This window comes from Scleropages formosus, chromosome 10 (genome assembly GCF_900964775.1).
Source record: "Scleropages formosus chromosome 10, fSclFor1.1, whole genome shotgun sequence".
In the NCBI taxonomy this organism is placed as follows: domain Eukaryota; kingdom Metazoa; phylum Chordata; class Actinopteri; order Osteoglossiformes; family Osteoglossidae; genus Scleropages; species Scleropages formosus.
The window spans coordinates 13,781,918-13,793,595 of NC_041815.1; the positions used below are offsets into that span (position 1 = coordinate 13,781,918).

The following is an 11,678-nucleotide window of genomic DNA, read 5'->3' on the forward strand; positions in this document are numbered from 1 at the left end:
CCTGTGTAAATAGTGTATTTAGCAGTGTAAATCACCATGGTGAATAAAGTGTGTGGGCTAGTAACACTAACATAGTTCATTGGAAGTTGCTCTGGCGAAAACCATCTGCTAAGTAAATAAATGCAATAAGAAAACATATCTGCTTGTTATGTGTCCTACTTCGAACACTTGCAGTTTTTCCCCACGTGGAGAGAGTGATGCCACAATGCCATTTCACTGGTTTGGGTTCTAATACTCGGTCAAGGAAATGGACATGTACAATGATCTGAAAATTCGAATAGTTTTTAGACACCTTGAGCTGTATGTTTCGAGATACTGCTCATTGCAATAGACGGTCATTTTCGTTAATTCTTCACGTTTTTGTAATTACGGCATAACAACAATAGACAGGATGTCGGATGAAGGAAGTGTTCAGAGGGTGGTTCTTCGACGGCGAGGACTGCTTGGATTTAACGTATCAGTCCGCGTAGCTTTCGGGCTCTTAGCCGAACCAATCAAAGGCCACGGTCTTGCGGTAAAGTGACGCGGAAATATAACGCACATGGGATGTTCCACTTTTAAAAAAGTAGGGAGGTTTCATTGAAATATCACAAATTGTAACATATTATACTAAATTTAATGATATTATAAGCAGACACTAATTGTAATATTTTCAGCATAAGATATTCGTCTTTCTTTGCAACCCTGCCTTTTAAATGTGGTGCTCAGGCGGCATTCGTTTCTTTTACTGGCGGTTGGTTTCGCCCGGCAGGTCGGAGTTCGTGAGACCCACGGTGTGTGTGTGCGCGCGCGCCTTTATGTTGCCGGGTTTTTAATACTGTACAGAAGGCTGCACTCTTAGTTTTATTACAACGTGAAGAATGGCTTCCGGTAAGCTTCCCGTTAATAACAAGATACAAGATTTGCCTTTTGGTGCTATATTAACTATTTATTAGAGCTTCGAAGAGTCTATTAAAAATGTGCGCGCGGAGTAGTTCACAGAGATTCGTCTGGCTAGCCTAGTAGTTACGGTAACTGGGCTGGTGGTCAGCGGGCCCGTCATTTTCCCGCTCATATTTGCTTTGTTCACGTACCTATTATGAGCACCGATCGCATGTAAACGTTTTACTCGTTTTCGTGTATGTATCAGTTTAGTAATTCGGATTTTCCGCGTAAGACGCCTTCCGCCATTTTTGTGAAACGCGCTCCGGCCTGCTCCTAATCATGGCGCCCACACACACAATGCCGCGGCTTCGCTAACACATATATTACCGCCACCTCCGCCCTTTCTTTTTTTTTTCCAGCTAGCCTGTTAATTCTGCTTTGTTATACTTATAGCTCATTTTAGACAGTTACGATTGATGGTGTATAATTAAAGGAGACTTTTACCATATAGTAAAGAAAGTACGCTGCCTGATGGTTCGTCAATGCGTCACGCCGGTTCTTCTTCCTGTTAACTTATGTGGTCCATTTTTTTTCCCTCTTTAGATTCTGGGTACGGTCAACCTGGCGGTCCACAGCAAAGGTACAGTCACTGTGTGTGTGTGTGTGTGTGTGTGTGTGTGTGTGTGTATATATATATACACACACACACGTGTGTAAGGAGCGCACATTTCACCTAGCTGCTCAATAAGCATACTTACTTGCCTAAGTAAGTGTTTTTTTTTTTTTTTTATTGTCCTGAACTGGGTCACTCACTCATTCATTCATTCATTGGTGTTACTTGGTTAGCATGGAAGCCAGTTGGTGTGTTATAATGCATTCCAAACATGTTTCACCCAGTTACTCTTCTTATGGAGCACCTCCCTCTCAGGGGTTTCAACAAAGCGGGCAGGTAAGTGCTGAACATTTGCGCTGTATCGAGAAATGTTGGGGCGGTGGTATTTACAACACGCAAGATTTTGTCTTGAAAAACAACATTTTGTAGTGCTGTGCTGGTTTAATCAACTTTTTTTTTTTAATTATTTTTTATTTTAAATGTGCCGTATCCTTGCAGGGCTATAGTCAAGGAGGTGATGGGTCATCGTACAGTGCCCAAAGTTATGGCAGCTATGGACAGTCAGGTATGTGTTTGACTGTATGGACAGCTTGTTTTTATTTTTTTAAAATAAGCATATGTAGAACTAAAAGCTGATCTTTTTTTTTTTTTTTTTTTCTTTTTTCAAATTTGTGGCAGATCGAGTGTTATAAATTCCTTGAATTGTGTTAATCATATATGAGAAGAGGCTTCATCAGCATTGCCTGTGTTACTAATTAGCGATTTTTATTCCTGAAGTCCTGATGCTGGGTCAGCTTTCATGTTTTCTCTTGTATTCTTACAGAAAACTATGGTCAGACAGGGCAAGGCTACTCTGGCAGTTATGGACAGCAGTCCCAGAGCAGTTATGATGGCTATGGACAGCAGAATGCAGACCCATCAGGAGGGTAAGACCAGGCTCTTATCTACCTGTGTGACCGTCCCAGACAGGTCAGCTGTGTTACAGCAGTTTTTCTCCATCTTGTTTTACAAATACAAATTCTTTTGTTATTTTGTTTGTCAGGCTAGCCAAAGAGCTGTTGTACTCAGGCAGGATTAGCTACACAGCACTTGAAACATTTTGTGCTGCTCAAAAACAGGATATTTGTGCAGTAGTGTAATTGCATTTTTAAATTTCCATTATGTTTTGTGGTGCCAAGTTGTATGTTCTGTCACTTTTTTTTTTTTCTTTTCTTTAAAAGGTACAGAGAAAAACCTTCTTACGGACAGCAGCAGCAGCCAGGCTATGGACAGCAGCAGCAACAGCAGCAGCAGCAGCAGCAGCAGCAGCAGCCAGGCTATGGACAGCAGGCCTATGGACAACAACAGCCAGGTTATAGACAGCCTTCAGGCTTCGGGCAGCAGCAGTCGGGCTATGCACAACAACAGGGATATGGACAACAAGGATCCTATGGCCAGGCTCCTGGTGGCTATGGAAGGCGAAATGATGGTACTGAATGAAGCAGTATTTTGTGTTTCTATAAAAATATGCTTTAGCTTACCTGCAATGTGTCGTATGCACTATTGTCTGACATAACCTTAAATTCTTCCTTTTCCTAGTTGATGATGATCAGGGGATGAGAAGATATGGTGGAGGTGATGACAGGTCTGAGGGGTTCAGAGGCAGAGGGCGTGGTGGATATGATCGCGATGGAAGAGGGGGGCCTCCATCTGGTATGGGGTAAGTCTGCGTTTTGGCTCAACAAGGTACACTGCTCATTATTCGTTTTGCATACAGACTCACTGGTCATTCACACATTGTCCTCTTGATAGTTTACAGTTGATTTTTCATGTCTCTAACTTTGAGAGGCAAGTAATACGTACATAAAAAAACCTGACGCACTTTCATACCATGAGTAACGTTACTAATTCAAGACACCAAATCCTGTGCACATGGAGTAATCAGCGAGTGCTGTACTCCGTAATATTGTTTTCCTTTAGGGATAGAGATGTTCTGGTTTTTGACAGGAATATTGAATAAGGGATCTCTTAAGTATCAGGTCTTTTTGCTTTTAAAAGGACCTTTATGTGTCCTTGTTAAAGGCAAACCTTACCAGTAGACAACCCACTGGAGCTGAAATATGCCAGCATGTTTCATCTAATTTCCTTTACTGCATTTTTTTTTTTGGAAGGTAGATCTTAGCGTTTGAAGCTATTAATCTTCTTTCTTTTAATGTTGGAGTCAAGTATTATTCTTTTACCACTAGGTGTAATATTCCACTTTCCGTTCAGTATTTTAGAGCTTTTTTTTCTCAGTTAAAAATATTTTGTTTCCCAATGCTATCTGGGTGTATAAACCTGAACTGTCACTTAATTGACAAAGATTTGCACATAGTTCTTTGACTGTCCTGTCATTTAGTACAATTAAAATTTCTACATTTGTAATAATAGGATTGGAAACATATTGAACCTTTGACTAACTCTAGGTTGTATATAATTAAATTTTATCATAATTTACACTGGTATATGTATTCCCAGCTAAAATTGATATCCACTGTGCAGGGGCTTAATTATGATAGTCTGCAGTTTGTGCTCCTCATTGATTGTGGGTTATAAAAGAATGAAAAATTTGAATTCTGGAAGTGTAACTTTATCCTTGAAGGCTTTCTTTTTTTTTCCTTTGGATATTCACCTACCTTCTACAAGCTGAGGTGGAAAAAATTTGGGGTAAATGTCTCAGCATGACTAAAAAGTCACACTTTGTAAGCCGGAGATCCAGAACGGGAAAGGCCTGGACAATCTGCTTTTTGTACCACCTGTTTGGAATAACAGGTTTTCACTGTGCTCTGTGTTAACCTTTTCATAAGGTTCTGTTTGCTGAAAGTGATGCCACTGTGTAGTCCCAAAGCACAGGATTACATCTGCTCTGCCTTTGACATTAGAAGAAAGTGTGGAGGGGGATTGGTGATTATTGGAAGGCTTTGGATAACTTCTAATTCCTGGCCTCAAGTGAAATTATTTACCCTGCATTGTCTACCTGGCCTGGTGAATATGATGCCATTGGCAAGGAGGAATAATTGATGGCACGCTTATTTTTGTGTACTGGCAGATGAGTCATATCCCTGTAATTGTTAACTGGTGGTCTTACATGGTTTCTGCATCCAGTCAAACTTCCAACAATAACAACTCAAAACCAGGTGCTGGAATCTCACTCTGGAGGTATCTTCCTTTGGTTCAAACTCTTTCCCTGTGGAAACTGAATATTCACGCAGTTGAAAATCAAATTAATCTAGCACAGAGGTTTTCTGCCTTGGTCCTGGCAACCAGCAGTGTGTGCTGGTTTTTGTTTTCTTTCTTGTCTTGTACGATAGTTAAATTCTTCTCGATTGAAATTGTTGTTCATTGCACGAATCACACCATTCAAACTGTGTTTGTATTGGATTTGTGTTTAAGAATGCTCATGAGGTATGTCTCGGTCTGTTTTTGCTATAGAATTACTTTCCCATATTTAATAACTTTTAAACCTTAGTACAAAATAATCCTTTAAGGTCAGCACTAATTTGTAAGATTCTAGACATTAACTTCTGATTAACTGAAATCAAACTTATTAGTTTAGACAGTAGAAAGTATAAATGTTTTAATCTTTTAACTTTTTGGTAATCTGCCCCCAGCTAATAAAAAATAGGAGTATTTACTATTTTCTAAAAATATTAACATGGATTAAATTGTGTGATTCACTGGGTGAAGAGCCCAGGCAAGGCTGCTTGCGTTTTGACTTGAGCAAAAACCAGCATATACAATTGGGCTCTAGGAGCAGGACTGAAACCCTTTAATGTAGTTTCATTACCACATGCTTTCTTTTTTTTAAATATGGAGTTCAATGTCTTCTGTGTTAACTTGGTTTACATTTTATACCACAGGTTTCAAAGTGAATGCAATTTAAACTTCGACCTCTGCTATTGGAGCATTTATTCACTCAGAATAGAAGTTTTAATAAAAGGCCAACAACAAAGCAGATGCAGTAATCCTGTGTAAGGTACTGCTTACTGTTTACTTTAGTAATATTCAGTAAAATCTGGGCTGTGGTGTGAGTATTCAAAGGTAATTCCTGGTTGGTCAATTGAGCGTGGAGAAAATGCAACTTTTCTCAAACACTGGCTCTGTTGGGTCAGACTTCCAGCAAAAATCGCCTGCTTGAACCTCCAACCTAGTGAGGTGTTGTTTCTCTCAAGAATTCGCCCAATCTTGTTTTCCATGGAAAAAGAGACTTTTGCCCATAAACACTAGTCTCAGCTTCAGGAAGGAGGTCAGGTTGGAAATGGAGCTCTTGGGCTCGGTGTGACACAGGAAGGCATCATTTCTTCAATTTTCCCTCTGCAGAGGTGGTGACCGAGGTGGCTTCAAAAATTTTGGTGGTAAGTGATGAGCATCGGATCGGTTTCAGTGGAAAAAAAAATCTGTATTAGCAAAGAAAGAGGGGGAAAAAGAACTCCGAAAGCCACATTTGTTCTTTCCATCTACTGTACTATGGTCTGTCTTTCTGTTCTTGTAATGCCCTTGGATATTTAACAAACTTTGAAACTTACATAGGCTTCAAAATGGTACTGTTGCATGATGAGGACGTTTTAGTTATTTACCTCATAAAAGTTATTCAAGATGGAAATTGCCGTAGCTTGCAAAACACTTGGTGGTTCTCAGTAACTTTCTCAGATGATATGGTGATGTTTGAATGAAGGGGTTGGCAGATGCTGCAAATGTACAAAAATGCTGATTCGTGAATGTCTTGTCAAGCTTAGTCAGGTGTTTAGCATACAAGGTAGACGAGAAGTATGGGACCTGTAGTAAGATGCTGTGATATTTCATGTTTCTTGCTGTGGTTGTGATGCAGTTGTACATGATTACTTTTGTGCTGTCCTGTTTGCTGTGTTTCAGGCCCCAGAGATTATGGACAAAGAGATGATTCCGGTATGATTTTGCAATTCACTTTCTCTAATAATTTCTCTTGTAACTTCTCCTTTGTAAATAACCCATTAACACCCAAATGATATTCCTTTAACTTCTTAATTACATTCATGTATATGATATGTAAAAGATGTATGGTAAAATATTTCAGTGGCATCTGGTTTTCGAAAGAAAGAATGACTCCTATACAATTACCTCGGACTGAACAGGGTTAGTGTGCTCTGTGAAATCCCTTCAATGAGTGAATTGCCATTGTGAGGGGAATGAATTAACATAATTTCTTATGGGGAGGAAAATTGTGATTCTTATGGGGGGACAAAAAATGTTTCACGTGAAATTTAAAAATCAAAATGCGAGACAGTTGTCAACGCAGTATTTTCTTCTTGAAAGTAATGCTAAAAAACCTACGGCAACTATAATTTTACTATTTTATTACAAACTAAAAACAATGTTCTGTGAAATTTTGGGAAAACAGTATGAGCATAATATTTCACAGAAAATTTGAGTGACGTCCTTTTGCAACTGATCACTTATCTAGCTTTTCTCTCTTCCCAATGATGTAATCAGTCCTGACATTTTTTTTCACAAATTGTTTTGACATTGTTGCTCTGTCACATAGGGCATACCTTTCAAATATTTTACATGATCCAGTTTCAGATATTTTGCAGCTGTTGCTCTTCAGAGTCCTTTTATAGCGATTAAATTGGATTTCAACATGTGGATAAATGATACTGACATTGTTGCCGTATTAGCTGATCGATACACATGATGTATTTATTATTTATTTGAGGAAATTGCTGTGGGACCTAAACTCTTCATTCCTAGGTTCTTCTTTTTACATTTGAAATTTGCTAAGTTTTATCAAAATTGGATGAAGTTACTACTCATTTACTACTGTTTAATCTAAGAGCAATCATTTCTGTATGAAATCTGTAGTCATTTGATCCTTGAGCCAATTGTTCCATTTTTTTTTTTTACAAATCTTTTTTTTTATCATGCACTTTCGGTCAAGATTGGGTATTACACTCCCCCCCCCCCCCCCCCTTTTTTTCTTTATATATATGTATCCCTCTCTTTCTCTGGAATGACTTGTACAGTTCCTGGTGAATCTTGAATTTCGACCACATCTAAATTCTTGTCACATAACTCATCTTAATCAGCTAACTTTTTCAACTGCTAGTGGTAATGTAACTATATTCCTGTCTTGAATGTTGGCATTCAACAGTTTGTGAAACAATACAGGATTTTTTCAGCTGCAGACATGCCTCGGTTAACGACGGGGATGTGTTCTGAGAAATGCATCGTTATCCGATTTTGTTGTGTGAACATCGTAGAGTTCTACTTAATACGCACCTAGATGGTATAGTTTCATTGCAGTCAAGAGATGTGGTAAACGCGAGATTTATGACGCTGCTGCCGGTGTAATCCAGCATATTGTTTCATAGTAAACTTTTTATAAGTAGAAATACTCTAATGATAAGTACAGTATAGTAAATGCATAAACCAGTAACATGGGTGTTTATCATTATCAAGTATTATGTACAGTACATAACTGTAGTGCTATACTTTTATACAACTGGCAGTGCAGTAGGTTTTATACCAGCAGCACCACCATGAACATGTAACATGTTGTGCTATGATGTTACGACATCGCTAGTCTAAGAATTTTTCAGCCCCATTATCATCTTATGGGACCACTATCGTATGTGCGGTCAGTCGTTAAGTGAGATGTTGTGAAGCAGCACGTGACTTTTTTTTTATTATTATTTTATTTTTTATTTTTAAGTAGTCTGGGGCAGAAACGGTAGACACAAAGTCGGAAAGAAACACGCTTCATGTCCCAGAAAGAATTGCCAGCATTTAAAAAAAAAAAAAAAAAAAAAAAAAAAATGCATTCATTTCAAAAGATACCTTAAACAAAAAATTTTACCTGAATTCTTTGTGTTTTAACAAAATATGTACAAGGAATTAAGATGCTTGTACATGCTACTTTGAACACTGAAACCTAACCTTAAAGTCATTCTGAAGACAAACGCTAAATATCAGCATGGCCCCTCATGTCATAGCAGACTTTCAAATATCATTCCTCCCCAGGATCATGTACAACAATTTAAGGACACTGCCCCACAAATAGGGTTCTGAATGCCAGTGGGTTAACAGTGCTGGGTAGTTCATGGTGTTTATCATCTGCAGGTGGAGATCAGGACAACTCAGACAACAACACAATCTTTGTCCAAGGGCTGGGGGAAGATGTCACAACCGAGGAAGTTGGAAACTTCTTCAAGCAGATTGGAATCATCAAGGTGAATTGGCTAATTTGAGAGCCATGTAGCTTATCTGGACTCAGAACCTAACAGAGTATGTCTGCTACAGGTGAATAAGAAAACGGGACAGCCCATGATTAACCTGTACACGGACAAGGCCACTGGTCGGCCTAAAGGAGAGGCCACCGTTTCATTTGATGATCCACCTTCTGCTAAAGCAGCTATTGACTGGTTTGATGGTAGGTCACGTTGAATCGACCGGCATTTTCCTTCCTGTTTTATGTAGCCAATTTTTTAAAAACTGTTATTAATATCAGACTTTACCAACAGGGAAGGAGTTTAACGGAAAACCCATCAAGGTGTCCTTTGCAACCAGAAGGGCGGAATTCACCTACAGGGGTGGTGGTAGAGGTCGTGGAGGTGTGTTGTGAAAAAGCAAGTTTTTTGGAAACCTCAGTGCAGCTGGACTTTTGCTGACATGAGTGGTTTCTTCTTCTCCACAGGCTACAGGGGTCGTGGAGGTTTTGGTGGTGGTCCTTCATTTGACATGAAAGGAGGAGACTGGGCTTGTCCTAATAGGTAAACTAATCTGCTGTTTTGAAACTCTGGAGGTCATGAACTGTGCCTAATGTATTTGATTCATCTATCATGAATACTCTGTAAATGGTTTTGTTTTGCAGCTCTTGTGGCAATATAAACTTTGCCCGTCGCTTAGAGTGCAACAAGTGTGGGGCCCCTAAACCAGGGGATAGCTATGGAGGTATGGCAGAGTCTCGTGATACCTTCCTTTGCTGTACGTTGCGGTTTGCGATGTTTGTAACGATAGGTGAATAGTTTCACTTATCACAATCCTTTGTTTGCAGATCGTGGTGGCCGGGGTGGCTATGGCGGAGACCGTGGTGGGTTCAGAGGTCGCGGGGGGTTCCGTGGAGGTGATCGTGGCGGTTTCAAAATGGGGGGGAGGTAGGTGACCAATCTTGTGCCTCAGGCTTTGACTATCTGGGCTTGTTTCTACAAAAACGTTATTAGTCTGTAGTCTTGTGTATTCTTTCATATGCCTAAAATCACTTTGTAACTCTAGTTCTGGCTGAGCTCTTGACAAATATGCTATAATGCTGTTGAAAGAATCATGATTGTAATCATGTTGAACTAAATGCATTAGAAAAAAGACTCCATATTCCTTTTCAGTCTTCTGAAACTGTGGCCGTTTTCACTGTTAAAATGTTTAATTTACTTAATGGCTTCAAAACCAAATCTAAGTACACTCACCCCTCATGTATCTTTCCCATACAATAAAGAGATATAATGGCTGATGAAAATGAATATCTTTTCTTCATAAAGGTTTTTTTTAAAATTCAGTATGGTGGAATTTTTGCCCATTAATTTCACTACCACAAAATGTATTTATGTCCATGGCTTGTATTGTAAGCTGTGGGACAGAAATTCAAACTTGAAGTCTGAAATCCAAAATATTTTTCCTCCCTCATTGGTGTCAGTCTGGTTACATGTAGTGTGTTAACCTGTAAATTGCCCCGGAGAAAATGGCATCAAACATGACAGCTTTTTAAGGTAGCAATCAAATGAATAAATTGTCACTCTGACATGAGACATTGGTTAGTAATGCTGTAAAACACCTCTTAACAGTAAAGTGTCTGTGTTTTGGAGAGGGAAGGGTATAAGCAGTGTTCTTATGAACTTTAATGTCAAAGATCTGTGTCGTAAACACAGAATAAAATTTTTCATCAGGGTAGTTTTTCTTAATCACCTTGAGAAAAAACACAATTACTAGAAATCCATAGTAATTTGACAATCCCCCTCACACACAATGGAGATGTGCCTAATGGTGATTTCATGGAACAAATTAATGATTATGATAAAAAGGTATATTGAGCCTCAGTTGGGTTATTTCATAAAGTGTCTAAAGCAATTATTGAAATAATGACCACTGTCTTGAGACCAGTCACTCTTTGCTGCATTTTAATATTCTATGCATTGTGTGATTCATTGTCATGCATAATTATGAGCTCAGATGGGAAGCAGTAGTATGTACAATGTACTGATGATCAAGGATGAAAATCAATCTTTGCTGTTGTTGCTCTTGTTTCTGTTAGTCTAGCCTTGATAATTGTTTTACATTTAATTTCTCTCATTGCAGAGGTGATTACAGAGAAGAAAGGCGAGACAGGCCATACTAAGGATCTCCACATAAACCATTTTGGTCAAGGGTTCCAGGGTTGGGGGTTTGAATACACGTCCATTTACGTACTATTATTTGTAATGCTCCTAACCTGTTTGGTGACAAACATACATTTGCAGCAACTGTGAAACAGCTTTTGGGTTGAAAGGGGAAGGGATGCTTAAAATTTCTTTTTTTTTTTTTTTTTTTTCCCCTCTTCCCTCTAATTTCCTCTGGTCCTCACAGGTTAAAATGTGGAGCACAAGAGACTTGTAAATTACAGCTTTGACATCTTGCCTATCCTTGTTGTACAATGAACTGTTTTACTTCTGTTTGTTTTTGCAATTATTAAACTGAAGTGTTAAAATCTTAGAGAATTTCACCTTATTTCAAGATCAGACTGTATTTCATGTTTTACTTCGTCCATCTAGTTTCAGTAACCACTTGAGCAGAGTCATGGGGAACCAGAGCCTATTGAGTGGAAGCACCGTGCACAAGGCTGGGGGGGGGGGGTGCACCATCCATCACCACACATGCACACTCACTCACCCATTCACAAACTATGGGCAATTTAGTCACCAATCCACCTAAAGTGCATGTTTTTGGACAGTGGGAGAAAACCAGAGCACCTGGAGGACATTACACAGAATAAGCAGAGATCAAACCCAGGTTCTTTTGCGCCACCCAGGTTTTACTGTAACCCTTATATTGCTTGCGCTCTCCACTCTATACATTTTCATTTATTAATTCAGTGGACAGTTTTCTCTGAAGCAACATACATTCTCAAAATATGAGTATTACATTAACAGAAAAAGACACTTAGATGCAGACTGTAATTCTA

The 11,678-nt window shown here is 39.0% G+C and overlaps 1 protein-coding gene across 1 annotated transcript; it reads left to right on the forward strand.

Moving 5' to 3' along the window:
• Positions 1-735: 735 nt before the first annotated feature.
• LOC108922479 (RNA-binding protein FUS-like) lies at positions 736-11,204 on the forward strand. Its single transcript, XM_018732642.2, has 16 exons — positions 736-870; positions 1,468-1,504; positions 1,762-1,813; positions 1,976-2,042; positions 2,301-2,403; positions 2,698-2,945; positions 3,056-3,176; positions 5,816-5,850; positions 6,368-6,400; positions 8,591-8,700; positions 8,771-8,900; positions 8,992-9,081; positions 9,165-9,240; positions 9,342-9,421; positions 9,525-9,624; positions 10,817-11,204. The coding sequence occupies exons 1-16, from the start codon at positions 861-863 to the stop codon at positions 10,854-10,856; spliced, it is 1,332 nt and encodes a 443-aa protein (XP_018588158.2). The 5' UTR covers positions 736-860; the 3' UTR covers positions 10,857-11,204.
• Positions 11,205-11,678: the final 474 nt, after the last annotated feature.

Excerpts from the sequence above, each read along its gene's own strand:
- LOC108922479 (XM_018732642.2), top strand. Across the intron at positions 2,946-3,055 it reads CTATGGAAGGCGAAATGATG|TTGATGATGATCAGGGGATG; the intron begins GTACTGAATGAA and ends TCCTTTTCCTAG. Across the intron at positions 9,625-10,816 it reads GGTTTCAAAATGGGGGGGAG|AGGTGATTACAGAGAAGAAA; the intron begins GTAGGTGACCAA and ends CTCTCATTGCAG.